We start from the raw sequence: 23143 nt of genomic DNA on the forward strand, positions 1-23143 counted from the left end.
AAGAGGGTAAACCAGGAGTTTACCCAATTCCTGGTTTACCTTCTTGCACTGTTCAAGAAATTAAGTTATACCTCAAAAAGAAATGTACAATGATATACCTGAGATATGAAGTAGAGGTATCTGTCTGACACACTATTCTGATTAGTCCAAACATTTAAAGGAAATGTGAAAATTAGCTATTTAAACAGTGGAAGGCAGAACCGGTAGGGGAATTAACCTGACTGGCCTAATGTGAAGGTGCTGATGCTGCTGTGGGACAGAAGTACGTTAGTGACTAAATCCAGATCTATGTATAAGCAAGAGTGATGATGTATTGGCAAAGAATGGCAGGTTACTGCTGGGAGTGCATTGGGGAATCTGGCACACTGAGAAAGGACGAGACTCATTTCTGCAGATCTTCGGAGATTCTTTCTCACAGATATTGATGACACAGCGGGATCTTGTTTTTTATTCAACTGTGTGACTTCACAAAAGAGAGTCATGGCTCTACTGTATGTAATACATCTGTTTCTCTTACTGTGGGGAGTATATAACTTATCGCCAGGCCAGGTTTCAGGAGCAGGTTGTAAAAACGAACTTGTGATGTGTTGAACTATGAATATTGATGATTAAAGAACAATGGTCAATGCATATGTGAGGAACTTAATCCATAGTCTGGTTGCATTCTGCAGGTCTAGGTGTCTTAAAAATATAAGCTATGGGGGGGGCACTTTCGGGGATTCTGGCATTAGTTACAATTACCAATGAAAATTTTTTGGGCAGGCAAAGTTAATCTGATAGGAATTCAATATGGAGAAGGTGATCACCACTGTGTATCGCCTACTGTGTACAATGTCAGACTGTTATTTTCGTATTCATAAAGGTAGTCATAGTCTCAAAATGCTCAGGGGTATCAGCTACATTTTCACCAGCTCCTGATGTAAAGTGGGTGCAATTTCTGAATGAACTACAAATGTGTTCTGTCCTGTAAGGAAAACTAACATGGCATGCAGAGAGGGGAGAACATGTAAAAGGGTGTGGATTCACCCAATTAATTTGTAATGGTCTTGCATCACACATCACTCATGCAGTTTTTTTTTTATTTAGTAACAAACACAAAAACATAATATCTAATAGAAATAGTAGAATAGAAAGTTTTTTTTAACCCCTTAATGGCCCGCTGGTGGGCCAAAAGTGTTATTACAAACTTCTATAACCAAAGAATAGCCCCACAGTTTGTACAGAACACCCTGTAGTTTCTAAATAATACACCTTTGTGTGTAATAAGCCTTTCTGCGTTAATGAGTTAATGCATATACATTTTTTGTTTATTGGCACTCCATATTTGCTGTTTTCGCTGTATGATATTGTTTGGATCTGGCAGTTGTTCTTTACATTATGTTGTAATTTTATGATTAATGGACTAATAGAAATGCTGTGTTGGAGAGGTGTTGTGTGATAGGGATGATACCCATGTGAATAAATAATAGATTTGTAAATTTAAGCTGACATTTAAGATGAGACTTAAACCTCATTCGTAAAATATTTGAAATTAGTTTCAACACAGCTTTGTACCCACAGCTTTATAGTATAAAAGGTTTTCTTTTCCTCAGCAACTTCAAACAGGAACAACAGCATTTCTTTTCAATATCAACAATAAGCCTGAAAAATTATATATATATAGTGCTAATAAAGGGGGCCTTCATGGATCACGTAAATGATGCTTGGACATCCATAACCCTGTTGCTGGTCCCCCAGTTACTCTTTTTATGCTTTCAACACATCAATTTGACTGTTTACTTGCTGCCTAATATGTATATCACACTTCTTGACACATGCAATTGTTACCAGATAATCAATGTTAATCACTTTACCTGCGAGCAGCTGTAGTGTTATTGCTGTTTTGGTATGGTGTGGTATACTATGTCTCCATCACTGAAGTCATTTCTGAACTTTTTGTCCTGATCCACTTCTATGGACCTTTGGACTGTGTGCTCTTTTATTCATGACAAAGGCGTTAGATCCATTAGACGTCAGATCTGACTAGATTCCACTCAAATGAAGCTCTGACCACAACTGAGTTACACGCTAAATCTCTATATAACTCAGCTGTGTGTTTCAAGAAAAATGAAAGTCAATGTATGTATTTTGTTCATGTAGACTATAAGACAAAGTGCCCAGTTAAATCACAGCCATGAACCACAAAATCAGTTTCACACTTTTCTAAACATGAAACTATAGGATTTACAGAAAGTTACAGCTGAGTAATCCATAAAGTATTGCTTCAAGTATAACTCTCTCTACTTTCTACTAGATTGGAGCATTGCTGTGTAGATTTGATAGCATTCAGACACGAGCGTTTGTGAAGTCTGGGTGTTGGATGATCACCACCCCACATCATCCCTAAATCCCTACCTCATACCAAAAGTTTTGGATGGAGCACCAACCATCATTCCAGATAACACAGCTCCACTGCTCCACAGCTTTATGCTGGGGGGCTTTATACCCTTATAGCCCACACCTGGCATTAGGCAACTCAGGCTGCTCAATTTTGCAGCGTTTGCAGCAGCCTGCTTTTCAGGATATCTTGCTAAACAGCTAGGAACCCAAACATTGCAGGACAAGTTATGTATATAAATCATTAAAATCACAGTATTTAGGCAAGATTAAGAGACACAGTGCATAAAGTGCACTCTTCAATCATTGATTACCTAACTTTACCAATCACCCAAGTGATTTGATAATAAAATAATAAACTAAATTGATAATAAGGTACATTTTCAGTTTCAAAACAATTAACAATAAATGAGTGTTTGATTATATATACTACAGTGGAAATGATCTAATTACTGTTAGCTAACAATTTAATAACAATACCAAACCCCAGGTTTTAGAGACCAATGAGGCCTTTCTGTCTGCTTCAGGGAGTGGTCTTACGCAGGGTTTTCACTTTCAGAGTGAAGTTGCTGGGAAGGCCCAGTCTGGTGAACTCTTCCTGAAGCTGCAAACAAACATTGTCTTAGATTACACCTCGTCCAATTCTGATAAGTTATGTTTAATTCATGTTAATCACAAAAGCTTAATATCAGCAGTTATTAGTTAGAAAAAGTACATACTGTAGCTGTAATGTGTGTAATTAGAAAATACTTATAACTTAAGTATACATTTACTTAAAATAATTGCCATTGTTTGCACTATTACCAGCTCTATGCCACAGAACAGCTTGGGAAATTAGGAATCAAGATACACCAGATCAGATCAGTCACTCAGTGAGGTAATAACAGCTACCCACCTGCATTAAAATCAGCCCTTTAACCTGAGATTCTGACCGATTCTTCCCATCTTTAACCCTCACTCGCAATCCAATCACATGACCTGTGACAAATGGGGTGAGCTGCAGTCAGCTGAGCAGTTATATGTATTTTACTACTGTACTACATTTAGAGACTATAATAAATCTTTAGCTGAATGTCACTATGGGTGGGTCTAAAAACTCACCTGGTGGTGGAGCATCTGTCAAAATGACCAAAAATAAACAGAAATTGGAGAATTGTATCACAGCAATGCAATAAACATTTGTAACATGTTGCAGTTAGAAATTTTGTCTTTAACACTTATTACATATTTGGCTGCAAAAGAAAAATGTATCTATTTGACTACAGAAAGGAGAAAGCTCACCACTGTAGCAGAAGAATGGGAGACTGTTAAAGCAATATTCATCCGCCCAGTAGCCTGAATATTTTACATCCACAACTGTGCAGTGTTGATTAACAGAACCACTATAGCCATTATTAGGTTCAGCTGGTACTGATTGAACTTCTGGTTTCCAAAATGTGAAAGTGGAGTTGCTCTGATCTGACCACAGACGGTTTCTATACAGGCCAATCCAAACTGTATTTCGACTGGAAATTCTCAGTATTTGCTGTAGCTCAGTCATGTTCCTCACTCTGGCCAGGTCTTTGTGGTTTGCTTTGCAGTATCTCTGAGCTTCTGACCAAGTCCTTCCATACGAAATCCACACATATGTGTTGTTTATAGCTGAAGTTGAGCACATACAAATGGCCACATATGAATTACACTACAAGCAGACATAATAGGTCAAAGTGATAAACAGCATCAGGTTTTGGTGGCATTGGGTTTATTACCTATTAAAAGCATTTGATGTCCAATGATTAAAATGCAAGGTTGAAATAAACCTAGAAGTGTGCAATACACTAATACAACTAAGAAAAATGTAAATCTAAAACAATCTTGCAATTATACCATTGAGTACTATTATCAAGAAACTATTATCAAGAAATTGAACAAATATAGTGTGGTCCAAAAGTCTGATGTGACTAGTAAATATCTGTGTTCCAATATACAATTATTTTCATTACAATTGCATTATTCTATTATCAAATTTGAGTAAAAAGGAGAATTATAGAAACTTCAACATGAATTTTAGAATCTTTTAGTACTCAGTCCACTGCTTTATTGACAGTGTATATTCAGGCGCATTGAATTTCAGTAGTTAATTTGGAAAGAGTTGTTCACTTGAGTAATTTGAATGGGAGTTTGAATGGAAGAGATACTCTAAAAATAAAAGCAAATAATATCTGTATATTCGGACCTTTGGACTCTTCTATTCATATTATATTCACCACTAAAACTAACTGTTACATTGTTTTAGTTAACATCTAAAGGAAGGCTATATAAAGAACATTAATATTTTCAGGCCTCACCATTATAACACACAAATCCCAATGTGTCAGTACAGGGTTTATCAAACCATTCCCCCGTTGGAGACATGGAAACACACATCTCTCTTCCATTGTAGTTATCAGGTTCCTGGAACCATCCTCTGAAATCTCTCTCTCCCTCCTTGTAGAAACTGTCATTATCCAGAGACCATCTCCAGCTGTCCAGATCATCATACAGTCCAATCCAGGCTAAACTAGTAAAATTTCCATTCACTGTGTTCATGAGGCTGTTCATTTCCTCCATGTTATCAATGGTGGCCAGATCAGTGTAGTTCACTCTGCAGTATCTCTGTGCTTCAGTCCAGCTCTTACTCTCATTGACAAAGTGATACTGTCGAGCTGGGATTGCTAGAGAAATACAAGACAGTGAGAACTGATGTTTTTCCTTTTCAAGGTTAACCTATAGATAGTTTATTAAGTGTTACGGCAGTTTACGACAGTGGTGAGAAGATAACTGTAAAGTGTGAATGAAAAATCCTGGGTATTTATCACAAAATCTACTCACCACTGTAGCAGAGGAAAGGAAAGGTTCGATTGCAGTGTTCATCTGTCCACTTCCCAGAGTCACTGAATGACACAGCTGTACAGTATTCATTCTGTCCAGCATTATCTGGTTGGCCTGCTTTCCAGTAGCTGAAAGAAGAGTTGCTGTTGTCTGACCAGGATCTGGTTCTGTACAGGCCGATCCACACAGCCACATAATAATAATTATTCAATAATGATTTTATGATTTCATTCTCAGTTTCATTTCTCACGCTGGCCAGGTCTGTGTAATATTCTCTGCAGTATCTCTGAGCTTCAGTCCAGTTCAGGTTCTGGTCACTCAAAACATATCTCTCACTGGCATTCACCCTTCCTAAAATAATACACAGAATTACAATGTATGACATTATTTTAGACAATTCCTGCACTCATAAGATATTTGTATGTGTATTACACATCTTTACTTACCATTATAGCAAATGAATCTAAATGGTTGTGAACAAGAGTACTCCTGCCATCTTCTAAAATAACTTATAGAGAGAACACATAGGCTGTTTCCACCTGGGTTTCCAGGTTTCTGTATGTACCAGTTTCTGAAGTTTGTCTCATTCACAGTGTAGAAACTGTCATCATCCAGAGACCATCTCCAGCTGTTCAGATCATCATACAGTCCAATCCAGGCTAAACCAGTATAACCTCCATTTACTGTGATAAGCCTGTCTATTTCCTCCATGTTATCAATGGTGGCCAGATCAGTGTAGTTCTCTCTGCAGTATCTCTGAGCTTCAGTCCAGCTCTTATTCTCATTGACAAAGTGATACTGATGAATGACACATGATGACCCTGTGCACAACTCTTTGTGGTAAAAGAAGAAAAAAGGTTTACAACAGTTTAGAGTTTACATTTTTCCTGCAAGTGTGACGGCATAATCCTGACTATTAGAAATCAGAAGAAAACTTCCAAAAGCTGATGACAGTTTCCCTACATTACATTCACCAAACGTCAAATGCTGAAGGAGTATGAGTAATAGCAGTAGAAGGAGCAGTGATATTAGCAGTAAAAGGAGTAGTAGTAATAGGAGTAGAAGGAACAGTAGTAATTGCAGTAGAAGAAGTAGTAGTAATAACAGTAGAAGGAGCAGTGGTATTAGCAGTAGAAGGAGTAGTATTAATATCAATAGAAGGAGTAGCAAAAATAGCAGTAAAAGGAGTAATAGTATTAGCAGTAGAAGGAGTAGTAGTAATATCAATAGAAGGAGTAGCAAAAATAGCAGTAAAAGGAGTAGTAGTAATAGCAGTAAAAGGAGTAGTAGTATTAGCAGTAAAAGGAGTAGTAGTATTAGTAGTAGAAGGAGCAGTGGTATTAGCATTAGAAGAAGTAGTAGTAATAGCAGTAAAAGGAGTAGTAGTAATATCAATATAAGGAGTAGTAGTAATAGCAGTAGAAGGAGTAGTAGTATTAGTAGTAGAAGGAGTAGTAGTAATAGCAGTAAACGTAGTAGTAGTCGTAGTGATAGAAGGAGTAGTAGTAATAGCAGTAAAAGGAGTAGTAGTATTAGTAGTAGAAGGAGTAGTAGTAATAGCAGTAAACGTAGTAGTAGTCGTAGTGATAGAAGGAGTAGTAGTAATAGCAGTAGAAGGAGTAGTAGTAATAGCAGTAGAAGGAGTAGTAGTATTAGTGGTAGAATGAGTAGTAGTAATACGAGTAGAAGGAGTAGTAGTAATATCAATATAAGGAGTAGCAAAAATAGCAGTAAAAGGAGTATTAGTAATAGCAGTAAAAGGAGTAGTAGTATTAGCAGTAAAAGGAGTAGTAGTAATAGCAGTAAAGCACTTATTTGCACTGATACAAAATTATTTTGTTATAATGCCTAATTGTTATCTTGTGGTACAATTTAAATGGTCGCCAACAACATTTAAAGCACAGTAAAATCAAGTTGGTAGGTGCACAAAACAATATACTTCATACTTAAGGTTAAAGTTACTATCATATATATATACCATCATAAGTATACTATCTGATGAATTAACAACACATTAAAGAACTGTGTTGTGTGAATTTTAGTTAGAAATGTACAAAAATAAAACAAACAGGCTAAAGAACTCACTTTTGTAGCAGACAAAGGGGAACTTGGCTAAGCACCTCTCATCTGTCCACAGGCCTTTATCACTGAATAATACAGCAGTGCAGTGCTGATTACCGTACTCTCCATAACGAAATAATAATAATCTGGTTGTGGAGGTGAGTAAGGGATGGCTGGTCTCCAGTTCTCATATGTCAAATTGTGCTGGTCTGACCACAGCCTGGTCCTATACAGACCAATCCAAGCACTAGAGCCACCAGTAATGTTGAGAATTCTCTGATTCTCTGTCCAGTTTCTCACAGCTGCCAGATCTGTGTAATACTGTCTGCAGTAACGCCGAGCGTCTGCCCAGTATGTGTACCAGCGAATCCACACATAGTTATCAGTTCCATTTTTTCCTGAAATTGATACATAATATGTTCAGTGACCTTAACAAATGAACAAATTGAAAAACATGGAAAAGATCTTCAATGAAATATGAAATATTCTTACGGTCGTAACAAACGAAAGGGTAATAGTTGCTGCACTGTGCATCAAACCATTTTCCAGCATAATCCATGTAAACACACAGCTCATTTCCATAGTTGTTGTCTGGTTGATGAGGCCAGCCTCTGAAATCTCTCTCTCCCTCCTTATAGAAACTGTCATCATCCAGAGACCATCTCCAGCTGTCCAGATCATCATACAGTCCAATCCAGGCTAAACCAGTATAACTTCCATTCACTATGTTCATGAGGCTGTTCATTTCCTCCATGTTATCAATGGTGGCCAGATCAGTGTAGTTCTCTCTGCAGTATCTCTGTGCTTCAGCCCAGCTCTTACTCTCATTGACAAAGTGATACTGACGAGAGGATGCAGAAGCTAGAGAAAAACAAAGCAAATATGTTTACCTATTTTTCTTGGTTCAGTTTACTAATGTAATGTCCTTATTTCCAGATAAGGCTACTCACCACTGTAGCAGAGGAAAGGAAAGGTTCGATTGCAGTGTTCATCTGTCCACTTCCCAGAGTCATTGAATGACACAGCTGTACAGTATTCATTCTGTCCAGCATTATCTGGTTGGCCTGCTTTCCAGTAGCTGAATGAAGAGTTGCTGTTGTCTGACCAGGACCTGGTTCTGTACAGGCCGATCCATGCATCCGCATAATAATAATAATAATAATAATAATAATAATTACTTATTATTGATCTTAGCATATCATTCTCATTTTCATTCCTTACACTGGCCAGGTCTGTGTAATTCTGTCTGCAGAATCTCTGAGCTTCAGTCCAGTTCAGGTACTGATTAATGAAAACATATCTTGCACTGGCGTTCACCCTTCCTTAAAGACACAAATATTAGATAAACATTATTTTTTAAAAAGGAAGATCTCAGCATTCCATAAATATGTAGTTCTACATCACAGTTGTCCTCACCATCATAGCAAAAGAATGGACGTGAGGAGTAACAAACTTCTTCCCACCATATTTTGTTATAAGTTGGATAGACTGTACAGAGACGGTTTCCACCGTAGTTCTTAGGTTTCTCTATATACCAGTTTCTGAAGCTTCTTTCTTTGTCCTTGTAGAAACTGTCATTATCCAGAGACCATCTCCAGCTGTCCAGATCATCATACAGTCCAATCCAGGATAAGCTAATGTTCTGGAAATCTGCTAATTTCACAAGCTCCAGTGTTTCCTCACTGCTATCAATGCTGGCTAGGTCAACATAATGCTCTCTGCAGTATCTCTGTGCTTCAGCCCAGGTCTTATTCTCAGTCACAAAGTGATACTGACGGGTGAGACAGACGCTGAGGGTGCAGAACCCTGTTTAAGACAATGAAATTTAGACCAGTTAGGACAACTAGTGTTGTATCTGGAACATAGATTGAAATAAATTGCTAAAAAAGGTTTATGTAAATAAATGTTGGTTAAATTTGGTCAAGTCAAGTAACATACGAGGACTGACCTAAGATCAGAAAGAGCTGAAACATGGTTCTGGAAAAAATATACGAAAAAAAAAAGATTAGCATAACAGCTTATTGGGGTGCAGTTACATCACAACAAATCAAGCCAAATCATGTTTATTGTCATATCACATTAACCCAGGTGTGAGTGAAAAAAAGTATATTCACATTAACTTACACTATACAAAGATTATTGCATAATTATATTATATAAGAATTATATTCTTAGTGTGATAATATAAAGTCTTATTTAAAAACGTTTACCTGAAGGATATCCACTGTTGTTTCTTTTGCTCACCTCTCCTTTCTAAGAGTTTCTCAGTCTAAACAATAGCACAAAGGTACAGTGCTAGGGCACGGTATGTAGGCGGGAACTGAAAGTAGATTGGTCATTTTGTAATCATCAACTAGAATCTTGCACAACCAGTTACTGATCTTACCAAAACTCACGCATTAATTATCATTGAAAAATAGTAAAAGTAAAATTACACATCTAAACATGTCACATTAAAATTTAAAATAATCGTAGTTTCAGAATCAATAGTCGTAATCTCAGTTTAGTGACCAGATGTCCTTTCTGAAGAGATTAAAGTGAATATAATCCCAGCTACCTACTTTTGTTCGAAATTGGACAGCTGGAAGGGGTTAATAGGCTGAAAGGAAAAAAAAACATAGCTTGCAGTCACTGCTGGGAACTCAAACAATTAGATGAATGAGGAAGAAGATCATAAAGTGCCTGCGTTTACAAGAATTGTTTACTTACGCATATTTTAAATTGCATAAGCATTTCCTGGACTTTAGAAATAGTTGATAATCTATATAATGTAATTCACAAATAATAGTCTTCTAAATAAATAATGCACAGTTTAAAGAACTGCAGTACGCTGCCAGAGAAGTCCAAAAAGCATGGAGAACAGTGTAAACAGTGTGGAAGATAGGGAAACATAGTTACATATTTAATGCACGTCAAACATAAAATGGCATTACAATAAAAAGGGGTTCAGGGTTTCACCAGCAGCTCACAGGCCTTCTTCCAGAAGCCTGGTCTCAAGAAGAATTCATACATATATTAAAAAAAGAGTTACAAAGGTACAATGTGTATTAAATATAGTTCAACCCAGTAAAATTTTAGAACCTGAAACTAAACCTCAACCTAAACCTAACCTACTACACCTCAACCTAAACTTAATCTACTACACCTCAATCTAAACTTAATCTACTGAACCTCAACCTAAACTTAATCTACTACACCTCCATTTAAACTTAATCTACTACACCTCAACCTAAACTTAATCTACTACACCTCAACCTAAACCTAACCTACTACACCTCAACCTAAACTTAATCTACTACACATCAACCTAAACCTAACCTACTACACCTCAACTTAAACTTAATCTACTACATCTCAACCTAAGCCTAACCTACTAAACCTCAACCTAAACCAAACCGAATACACCTCAATCTAAACTTAACCTACTACACCTCAACATAAACTTAACCTACTACACATCAACCTAAACCAAACCTACTACACCTCAACCTAAACTTAATCTACTACACCCCAACATAAACTTGACCTACTACACCTAATTACTGATGCAACCCAGACACACAGACATCAAACAATCTGAACAGAGAATGTTAGAAAGCAACCAGTAAAATTTTAGAACCTGAAACTAAACCTCAACCTAAACCTAACCTACTACACCTCAACCTAAACTTAATCTACTACACCTCAATCTAAACTTAATCTACTAAACCTCAACCTAAACTTAATCTACTACACCTCAATCTAAATTTAATCTACTACACCTCAACCTAAACCTAACATACTACACCTCAACCTAAATCTAACCTACTAAACCTCAACCTAAACTTAACCTACTACACCTCAACCTAAACCTAACCTACTACACCTCAACCTAAACCTAACCTACTAAACCTCAACCTAAACTTTACCTACTACACCTCAACCTAATCTACTACACCTCAACCTAAACTTAATCTACTACACCTCAACCTAAACCTAACCTACTACACCTCAACCTAAACCTAACCTACTAAACCTCAACCTAAACTTAACCTACTACACATCAACCTAAACTTAACCTACTACACCTCAACTTAAACTTAACCTACTACACATCAACCTAAACCAAACCTACTACACCTCAACCTAAACCTAACCTACTACACATCAACATAACCTAAACTTAATCCATTACCTAACCTAACCTACTACACCTCAACCTAAACCTAACCTACTACACCTCAACCTAAACCTAACCTATTAAACCTCAACATAAACTTAACCTACTACACATCAACTTAAACTTAATCTACTACACCTCAACCTAAACCTAACCTACTACACATCAACCTAAACCTAACCTACTACACATCAACCTAAACCTAACCTACTACACCTCAACCTAAACCTAACCTACTAAACCTCAACCTAAACTTAACCTACTACACCTCAACCTAAACTTAACCAACTACACATCAACCTAAACTTAATCTACTACACCTCAACCTACACCTAACCTACTACACATCAACCTGACCTAAACTTAATCTATTACCTAACCTAACCTACTACACCTCAACCTAAACCTAACCTACTAAACCTCAACCTAAACTTAACCTACTACACATCAACCTAAACGTAACCTACTACACCTCAGCCTAAATTTAATCTACTACACCTCAACCTAAACTTAACCAACTACACATCAACCTAAACTTAATCTACTACACCTCAACCTACACCTAACCTACTACACATCAACCTGACCTAAACTTAATCTATTACCTAACCTAACCTACTACACCTCAACCTAAACCTAACCTACTAAACCTCAACCTAAATCTAACCTACTACACCTCAACCTAAACTTAACCTACCACACCTCAGCCTAAATTTAATCTACTACACCTCAACCTAAACCTAACCTACTACACCTCAACCTAAATTTAATCTACTACACCTCAACCTAAACTTAATCTACTAAACCTCAACCTAAACTTAACCAACTACACATCAACCTAAACTTAATCTACTACACCTCAACCTACACCTAACCTACTACACATCAACCTGACCTAAACTTAATCTATTACCTAACCTAACCTACTACACCTCAACCTAAACCTAACCTACTAAACCTCAACCTAAATCTAACCTACTACACCTCAACCTAAACTTAACCTACCACACCTCAGCCTAAATTTAATCTACTACACCTCAACCTAAACCTAACCTACTACACCTCAACCTAAATTTAATCTACTACACCTCAACCTAAACTTAATCTACTAAACCTCAACCTAAACTTAACCAACTACACATCAACCTAAACTTAATCTACTACACCTCAACCTACACCTAACCTACTACACATCAACCTGACCTAAACTTAATCTATTACCTAACCTAACCTACTACACCTCAACCTAAACCTAACCTACTAAACCTCAACCTAAATCTAACCTACTACACCTCAACCTAAACTTAACCTACCACACCTCAGCCTAAATTTAATCTACTACACCTCAACCTAAACCTAACCTACTACACCTCAACCTAAATTTAATCTACTACACCTCAACCTAAATTTAATCTACTACACCTCAACCTAAACTTAATCTACTAAACCTCAACCTAAACTTAATCTACTACACCTCAATCTAAATTTAAGCAACAAGAGTGTTAGTGATGGATGATCACCTCCTCACCTCATCATCCCAAACTCACCCTAAAAGTGGATGGAGCTCCATCACTGCAGAGAAGACAGTTCCACTGCTCTACAGTTCAATGCTGGGGGGCTTTGTATCCCTCTAGCCCACACCTGGCATTAGGCATGGTGCCAATAGATTCATGTATATCTGCTCCAGAGAGTCCTATTCTGATGGCAGTCCTTCTCTACAGGGACTAGACAAACCGTGTGCGTGCATAGCAATGTGGGCCTGTTTACACTGGCATTAACATGCATTTTGGATCTGGATAGTATCTGGATCTGCTTTGACCAGATTCAGTTTACACTTGTCATTAAAACGTGTCTCCAGTGTGACCAGATGAGATCTGATTTTACTTTCCCGCTTAAAAAGCACACCGACGCATTCCTCACCTCTATTTAACTACCTGTGAACAACAGCTTCTCATCAAATGTGTCCTGCTTGTGGAGACTGTGAACAGTCGAGAGTAGCTGTGAGGGTTCTGCAATGCTGTGAAGCATTAGATGGTTCTCACTTTCCCCTTACGGCTCTATCAGAAAACGCAACGGACTAAACCAAAATGGAATAAACTCTGTAATACTCCTCTCATCTATCGGGAAATAAGCACAAGCATGAGCGAGCACACACACACACACACACACTGTGCAAGAGATTGAACAAGAGGAAGAGAGAGTCCAAGATCCACAGTAATTATGACTCCTATTACCATTTGTTCATCAGATTCACTCTCGCGTCACAGAAAACACATTCTCACTTGTATTAAATGTGGACAAGATGTGGTCTGTGACCACCTTTGAATGTGGTTTCAGTGATCCGATCATAATCCGATCCCAATGTGTCTTGGGATATTTACACCTGTTTTTTCATGCAGATAAGTGGTGATCGGATCACCAAAAATGCACGTTCATGCCAGATGTAAACAGCGCCTGAGTTGTTGAGTGCTGGCTTGTGTCGAAGATCTACCTCTTTCTTTCCATGATGGCTAAACTGGATGGTTTTTGTTTGAGGGCAGAGAGAATGTTATTTTTCTATGTTACTTTTCCTATTTAATCATAAAAATGTATGGAATTGATGTTGTTGCTTAATGTTCAGCTGATTTTATGTGGTGACTTCTGACTAAGTATTAAAGAAAAAGTTTGCCTTTCATTTTACTAACATAATAATAATAATAATAATAATAATACTACAAAAATTAATAATCATTTTAGGCCATATAATATATTATTTTATGTTCTATTTGACAAAATAAAAACTAATTAAACAGAGACACATTCTTTTTATTTTCTTATTTTTGTTTTTATATGATGAAAAAACTCTGTTTTGATCAGTCTCAGCCACTCCTGGTCTTCGTCTTGACTACTAAACATCTTGATATATCACTCATCACTTTCTATCATGTAGAAAGAAGCTCTGGGAAGTATGAGGAAAAAGGTCATGGATGCTTCCATTTACAGGAACTGTTTACTTGACTAAACAAGTATTCAAAGGTTGCTCTTGTCCTTTTTCTTGGCTTGGAAAATAAATACTTGACTTGGTCTTAATATTATTCTTTGTAATAGCCTTTGTTTATGTGACACGTTATAACCTCTGAATTTTCAGCAGGACAGTTTTCATTTTCTTTGCTTTTAACCACCTTCATTAGTGTGTGTTTCAAATTGCATGCTTAATACTTCAGTAACAAGTATAGAGACACCAGCTCATTTATTCTGCTTTTGTTGGAGGACCTGTCTCCACTGTCCATTTAAATGCATTAAGTGACAAAAGCATTAGTGAGGTCAGGATGTTGCATGATCACCACCCTACTTCATCCCCAACTACCCAGCTCATCCCAAAAGTATTTGATAGAGCACCATCCATCATTCCAGGGAACACAGTTCTTCCACTGCTCCACAGCTCAATGCTGGGCTTTATACCTTTCTAGCCCACACCTGGTATTAGGCATAGTACCAATAGGGTCATGTTTACCTGCTTCAGTGAGTCTTATTCTAGTTCCAACACTTCTCTACAGGTACTATCTGCCCATCTTCAATGGGTCAGCAAAGGGTGGAACTTAGCGTATCTGAATAAATTTGTTAGAAGGGACGTCCACAAACATTTGGACATATAGTGTATTGTAATATTATTGCAACAAAGATTATGTAAGCATGTGGCATGTAGGTGCCTGTACAACCTCAAATCATAAGAGAGGTCCAATATGTCTTGGAAATTGGACCACTGTCCAGAGTTCTCAGTGGTTTGCTTTAGTGGCCTGACCTAAACACTGCCTTACTGAGGCCCAAAATAAAACCATATTTCTGTACAGACTGACACAAATACACAAAAAGAACTCACAAAATGATTCATACATTTTAAAAAAGAATAGCAGATTTTAAGAAATGAATAAAATAAATGCACTAAAAATATGCATTAACTTGAATGTTCAGAATGAAATCTGTGAATCAATGTAAAATCTAATCTTCAGGTTTAGGCCATGCCCACATAAAGGTGCAAATGCTGATTGAGGTGTTGTATTACACCACTACTGAGCCTGTACCTGAGCAAGAATGAGCAGAACGTGATGAGCAGGTATTCCTTTACAGCAAATGATGTGGGAGACAGACATCCTCCCTCCAGTCAAGATATCTGATCATAAGTGGTTACTAGATATGCAATCACTATCCACTCACGATCAGATCACTTGAGACAGATCCTAATACCAGGTCTGAACAGGGCCTCAGTAGCATTCATATGGGTGCTTAAAATATCCTAAACTTGACAGATCTGTAAGCCTTTATAGAGGGATGGAGAGATGAGAGAGAAGTTACTCTACAGACAGTGATTGTTAGAGAAAATTATGGGAGGTGACTGGCAGGCAGTGAAAGATCAAGTAGTTGTAAATGTGGACATGGTGGTCGGGACATTATGTCCTTGCGTATATTAACACAGATTGTTGATTGTAGGGGCAATATTTGCTTTAAAGTGTTGTAAAAAAAAAAAAAAAAAAAAAAAAACGCACCTAGAGCCCTTCGAGCCCTTTTTCTGTCCTGGCACCGAAGTGGTGGAACGAGCTTCCCCTGGGTGTCCAAACGGCAGAGTCACTCGCTGTCTTCAAACGCAGACTTAAGACCCACCTCTTCTGACTATGGTCACCTTATTGACTTGTGTTTAGTTGTGTCTAAAGCTTAAAGGTATCTTTAAACTATTAGTCTATTCAAACTAGCTGAGGTTTTTCTTGAGTAAATAACAAAGCACTTTTGTAAGTCGCTCTGGATAAGAGCGTCTGCTAAATGCCGTAAATGTAAGTGTATATATATATATATCTTAGCTGGTGTAATCCTTTTAAATGTAATCTAAATATCCACTGTTTCTCATTTTGAGATTCTTACAGAACTATTATACTCATTTATCTATTTCTAGATTATATTTACAGATTCTAATTGACTTCACCTACTAAAAGGGTAAGGTTAGTAGATTATTCCTTTGGAAGATCATTTTGCTTATAATAATTCAGCTATTCTAAGGAGCTAGCGCTCAAAACAGAAACAATTGTCTGATTATCTGAAGAATAACACTTTCAATAGATGTATTTATTTAAAACAAGTAGAAACTAAGTTAAAAATACATCAAATGGGGCTCCAATGGGGCTCCAAGTGGTCCAGCGGACTGCCAGTTGCTGCCACTGTGACCTGAGGACTGCTGGTTGGAATCCTAGGTCATGTTCTTGCTCTTCCTCAGCACATTACTTCGGTGATATGCTGGCCAGCAATGGTATCTGCTAGCCAATGTATCAGCGCTAGGTACCCTGCCCTTTCCTTTGAGGGCATTGGTTGCCTGGTGATGTTGCTTTGGCGGCAGTTTGAAAACAGGTGGCGGCTGGTTGGGCATGTGTTGGAAGAGGCATGTATTCAGAATCAGAATCAGAATCTCTTTATTTCACTATGTTTATTTTAGTATGTTACACATACAAGGAATTTGTCTTGGTGAGAGCAACACGTATGACAAGTAACAAAAAACACAGAACACAGTCTTAAACTAAAGGAAAAATGACACTAAACAATAAATAGGGTAGGGGATAAATTAAAAAAGTAAAAAAGTACTAAAGGTAATAAAGAGCTGATATTTACAAAAAGTAAAGAGCTGATATTTACAGAAAAGAACATCTGTACAGTGTGCAAATAGACATAGTGCAAATAGGCAGAGTGCAAAATAGCTGTTCAGTCCGGTTTGGTACAGGTACAGCTTGTCAGCTTGTCAATGATGGAAGCTTGTCAGTGATGGAAGCACTATATGTGCTAGTGGAAGAGTACTAATGAGTGGTTTGGGTAATTTGCATCAATCTAAATCTAAAATTGGGAAGACAAATTTGGTAAAAAAAAAAAAAAAAAGGTTTTTAGATTTAGACTTAGACTTTATGTCACTAAAGAATTACAGGATGAACGTGCACTTGGTCATTGTCCCATATTTTCATCATCTGTAATGTAATTTTTGATTCTTGGCCATATTCTGATAGATATTTCTCCAGATTCACCCAGAAAACCCCCATCGTATTGGTTTACTATATTTTTTAAATATTTTTGAGTCACTGAGTGTGCAGACTTGGATCATGATCTTCTACAGTCCTCTTCTACAGGCACAAGCATCTTTTGAGACTCCACAGCAGAGGAATTTTTCTGAAGCTGCATTTGGTGACTTTTTTCCATACAAGAAAATCTTCTGTAGGTAATGTCCCCAGATTTTGAGCCATCTCAAGCCTCTTTGGGCCCTTGGTAGCCACTGCCCAGTTAGCCCAGTCAGTAATCCATCTATGGTGTGCATAAGTTGCCTTCACAACAACATTTTTTTATTACCCTTATTGTAGCTCTAAAATATACACCACACAAATATTTAATCTGCACAGGTTTTACTCCTCGAATGCTGGACTGCTTGTCAGTGGTGTTAACTGAGATGCCTCTGGACAGGACCTGGGCATTAAGACAGTGGATGTTCATTTTCCCCTTCACTGCTCTTCAATTCTAACCTTGTTTGTCCCATCAGGCATTAATTCACAGCAGGTTTCTACTAAATAGCAGTAGTAACAGTTTAAGCGCCGTGGCTACTGAGTAGAAAATGATAGGTACTGTTTATAGTCAGGTCCATAAATATATGGACGGTATAGACAGTATGGACAGATTTGATTTGAAATGAAGTGATCAGGATGTAACTGAAGTACTGTACAATATCAGCTGTAAATCTAGTCCTTATAAACAGCTCTTACCTGAAAGCAATAACTGTTTGGGAATTACAGCTATTTTTACACAGGCTCAAAAGTAATTAGACAAAATAATACAATTATAAACATAATGATTTTTTTAATGCTTGGATGCAAATCATTTGCAGTCAATTACTGCCTGATGTCTGGAACCCACTGACATCACCAAATGCTGAGTTTCTTCACTTGAGATGCTTTGCCAGGCCTAAACCGCAGCTGCGATCAGTTGCTGCTTGTTTGAGGGTCTTCAGTTTTGTCTTTGGTAAATGGAAAGAATGTTAAAATGGGTTGGGGTCCAATGACTGACTTGGCCATTTAAAAACATTCTTTTTTTTTTTTGAGAACAAGGGCGTGGGTTTGATTTTGACATGGGGAGGGGGGCATAAAAGCAGTCCACATAAAAGACCCTCTGTTTGTCAACCAAAAACATTGACTAGGCACTGACAGATCACTGTTGCTAGAGACATTTCAGAGGTAGCTGGATAAACAGCAGTGACCCAGTTTTGTTGGCAGCCACATACACCCTATAACAGTGCCTCCACCATGTTTGACAGATGATGTGGTATGCTTCCAAACATGAACCCTTTCTGTCCTGCTCTCTAAATTATTGATAAAAAGTCACCATAGCACCATATTAGACACAGAAGTTCTTTAGCTTAGGTGTGCTGATATAATCATAATATAATATAACAAATATAATCATGATAGAGATAATGAAAGTAATGATGATTAATGGTGGTAATAATAAATAGTCCATGTAATAATAAGTCGATGAGTCCCTGTAAACTTTAACATAGTAGGAAGGCTGATATGCCTTGACTTGACTTGACTTGAAGAGGGTGGGCAGCTGGTCTGACGCGGGTAGCAGAAAAGCCCGGCAGTCAGCCTGGTCTGTGGACAGCTAATTTAAGGCGGGTAGCAGGGGAGCCCAGCGGTCAGCCTTCCATCGGTGTAAGACCGGACAAGTGGGCATTCATTCATAAACACTGCCAGAGAGTGTCTGACGACTCCAGCAGATCTGACTATAACAGCCTATTTAGAAGGAGAGAGACAGAATGCTGGCATCTCCACCATCCACAAACCTGAGTGGTTGCATGCTAGCAGCAAGACTATGTTGTAAAGGCTTTTTTTTCAGCAAGGAAAAAAGACTCATTTAATTGTCTTCCATGGTCTTCCAGGCCTTTTGATGTTGTTGAGCTTTGTATATAAGCTTAATGATGATCTCCTTCAAAAACATGAGTTTTAATACAGTAAGAGGGGTCACTGTAGGGTGAATGTATCATACACTGTAAGACGGAATACATGCTCCACCAAAATCAACCCCTTTTCCTTTTTTTTGTCATAACTGGACATTAAACATTTATTACAGAGGTCCCTTTTCACCTTTACTGGCATGGAATTGCACACACATTGTGGATTTTCTATTGAAAACATTCATTTGCAGTCTGGGCCTATGTCCACAAAATAAGACCTTGGGGTTTTAGGATTTAGCACTTGAGTTGCATTTAAAGTGCTTATCATTTGCACACTGTACTCATCTCTCACCTCCCTCTTTCCCTCCCTCCCTCGCTCTCTCTCTTTCCACCCATTCTCTTTGTGAAGTTAATTAGCTGCATGGCAATTAGATGGCAGGGGCTAATTAACAGTCACTGATACAGTTGTTTAGCTAAATCAGTAAAATGAGTTCACAGTGTCCACGAGTACGATTAGCTCGCCCCTTTCTTTCCAAGTAAACAGAACAAAAACATTTGGACAGGCTCAGCGTCCTGTAGGTCCAGACAGACACAAAGCAGCAGAAGCTCAGGGGGCTTGTGGGCTGCCAATCTATTTGAACTGAATCATTTCAGCCATTTTATCTCATATCCTGCTGTATCTTCTGGCCTGGCCTTGAGTTCATGGCATTTTATTTGATGCTGAATATTCTGCGTCCTCTATTTAGCACTCAACTCGGTTGCTATGCCACCCACATGCCGTCATGGCTTCCGAGTACAGGAATCTGAAAGTTGCTTCTCATTTTCCTATTAAATAAGGTCTGCCACACTGCGCTAATCCTAATGTGCTGTTTCTGCTCCCAGGTTGCCAAAGACATGTGTGTCCCAAGAGGTCTGTTTAACGCTGGGAAGAAAAGGCTCTATCTCAACCATTAGGGTACACGTCTGGGTCTCGCTCTCTTCTGTTTTCCTGCCTTTTCTCCCATCTGTTGTATTTTCCTCATCTCCGTGTCTGGCAATCAACCATGCTTCTTACCTTAGTACAATTCCACAGTGTGCTTACCGTGCTTGGGAGGGTTGCGAGGGTTATTTTCTGTATCTTTCTTGATTACGGACACTCTTTACTTCTATCAAGACTCCAGGCTTGAAGGCCTTACTAATGAACCTTTGATTAGACTGAAATAAAAGAAACGGAAGGATGAAGGATGGCTGTGTGTGATGTTGCAAGACCTTGTGAATTGCACAGGGAACAACACACCAGGCTCCTGAGGAGAACAAGCTAAAGTTGGTCGAACAAAGTGCAACTAAGTGTCCTTGTAACACTAATAAGGGTGCCGTTAAATTACTCCCTACTTGTGGCGGTAGGTGCTCCGTCAAAGGCAGCATCACACCATTTGGCACTGATCGTCTCTACGTGAGTCATCACAGCTGAATACATACAAATCAAAGATATCTGGCCAATTTTCCTGATGCAAATGAAGCTGTATTTTGGGCAAAATTGAAGTCTTTAGAAGTTTTATTTTTTTGAAGTTCAAACAGTTGGCTGTTAAGGGCTGTCTGTGTGTCCAAGAAATACACTTATTAAATCTTCTTCTTAATCATCTTATTAAATAAAAATATTCAATTAGTATTTCCCCCTGGTGTTCATGTAATGTTGCATAACTCTGAAGATGTGCCTCATTTCGTAGTCACCTTCGAATAAGGCCTTAAAGTCTATGGAAAAAAAATAATGTTGAGAATGCATCCTGTGCTAAGGTCCAAAGCTATGTTTGCCCTATGCATATATTCACCTCGACTTTCACGAGGTACACTGAATTATTCATTGATTCAGTCGTAGAAATCTGAATATTGGTACATACACTAAATGCTAGAAGCAGGCTAAAACTCCTGTGCATTTCACCTAATTGACGTGAAAGTTAAGGTTACTGGCATAACTAGGCTATACACTTTTTCAACAACATAAGCAACACCAGCTTTTCAAATGATGGCCAGCTAGTGCCAAAGGTCATCTGGCTACCACTTTCTGCCATGATGTATGAAGCAAAATGTCTATTTCAAACAATGGATGCCTAGATAATACAAATGGCACTGTGAAATTGACCAATCACCATCATGTCAAAACTACAAAGAACTTGGAGGATAATTATTATTAATTATTATATTATTACACAGGTAGGAGAACATTGCATTGAGCTTCTTGCCAAAGGACTGGTGTGGTGTGATGTAGGGTGATGTGCTTGTCCGGTCAGGGAATCTAACCGTGGTCTATCACAGGAAGTGTGGTGTTATTACTCACTACACCAACTCCTACACCAAGCGCTACAAAAAGACAATAACTTGTATTATTTTAGAAGTTATGAAAGCAAGAAATTGGAAATACAGAAAGCCTCCTGTGATCTTGTGATGAAATGCACTGTATGCCCAAATGTTTGTGGACATCCCTTCTAGTGAATGCATTTAGCTACTTTAGGTTGCACCCATTGCTGACACGTATGTGCAAATGCACACACACAGCTTGTCTTGTCCCTGTAAAGAAGTGCTGTCGATAGAATAGGACTCTTTGGAGCAGATAACCCTGGGGAGGGGGGATAAGGTGGGGTGGTGATCATCCAACATCTTGACTTTCACAAACACTTTTTTGACTTTCTTGTCGCTAAATGCAGTGTTCCACATTTTAGTAGAAAGACTTCACTGCACAGAAAAGACAGCTACTCCAACAAAAAGCAGGATAAATACCCTTTTTTAATACCCTTGAATGAGCAGATGTCCCAATACTTTTGTCCATATACTATACATATACATCTACACAATAATGATACAACCTCAGACCTATGCCAGTGTCTCAGTATAGATTTCTTTACAGGGATGTCTTTCCTGTGGCTTCCTTGCTTTATTTCTCTCCCACGGGGACCCAAAACTGAGCAGCAGATGCTGCATTAACACAACCATTTGGAGCAAGTCCTTTTGCGCTAAGGAGGTGGGGAAAGTGGAACTAGGGGTTGATCTGATCTCAAAATCACTGAGTGACCACTAAAGGGTGAGAGAGAGAGAGGTCCAAAAGACCAAGTCTACTACATCTCAGGCTTAGTTGGAGGGTGAAATGGGGTGGTTATTTATCATCCAAGGCCTTATCGCTCTGTCTCTCCAAATGAGATGCTATCGGAGACGGCTTAATCTGGTGTCCAGTCACACTGTTTAACGCCCTTGGGAGGAGAGAGCTCCGTCGCCTGTCAGGACTCATTGTTCCAGTAGAGGAGACAAGGTGAGGCCACATTCATGAGGTGGAAAAAAGAGAGATAGCAAGAGTATGGAGGGAAAAATGGAAAGGAACTAAAGGGTAGAAGGGGGTGAGGAAGGCGTGCCAAGATAAATTTGGGGTGTAAAAGGAAAGGGCGAGGCAAAAGAAGAAGAAAAAGGATGATGGAAAGACAGAGCTGAGATGAGAGCAGCACATAGCAAATGAGTCAGTGTCAGAGGGGGGTGTTTTATGGATAAGACAAAACCCCTAAGGGCTGCTACGGGCCATGCTGTGAACATAAGCTGCCTGCGAGTTTCAATCCACTGCAGGCTCTTCTGTAGCTGCTCTAGTCTGCCTGTTCATCCAGCAGCACAGACACTCCTCTGGTCACATGCAGGGCAGCGGCAACTAAACAAGTAGGTACCTAGACTGCTTAAAGAAGAATCTGACAGGCGAAAATGTCTCCATAATTCAGTGAAACTGTATTGGTACA

The 23143-nt window shown here is 38.4% G+C and overlaps 1 protein-coding gene across 1 annotated transcript; it reads right to left on the reverse strand.

Moving 5' to 3' along the window:
- Positions 1-2899: 2899 nt before the first annotated feature.
- Positions 2900-9532, reverse strand: LOC140539732 (C-type mannose receptor 2-like). The gene is given in 13 exon segments (XM_072662493.1): positions 2900-2980; positions 3272-3354; positions 3478-3492; positions 4704-5069; positions 5227-5577; positions 5673-6059; positions 7312-7416; positions 7419-7685; positions 7780-8148; positions 8238-8609; positions 8704-9093; positions 9236-9264; positions 9498-9532. Coding segments are annotated over 12 exon segments (2811 nt in total). The 5' UTR covers positions 9261-9264; positions 9498-9532.
- Positions 9533-23143: the final 13611 nt, after the last annotated feature.

This window comes from Salminus brasiliensis, chromosome 18 (assembly GCF_030463535.1).
Source record: "Salminus brasiliensis chromosome 18, fSalBra1.hap2, whole genome shotgun sequence".
Taxonomy (NCBI): Eukaryota; Metazoa; Chordata; class Actinopteri; order Characiformes; family Bryconidae; genus Salminus; species Salminus brasiliensis.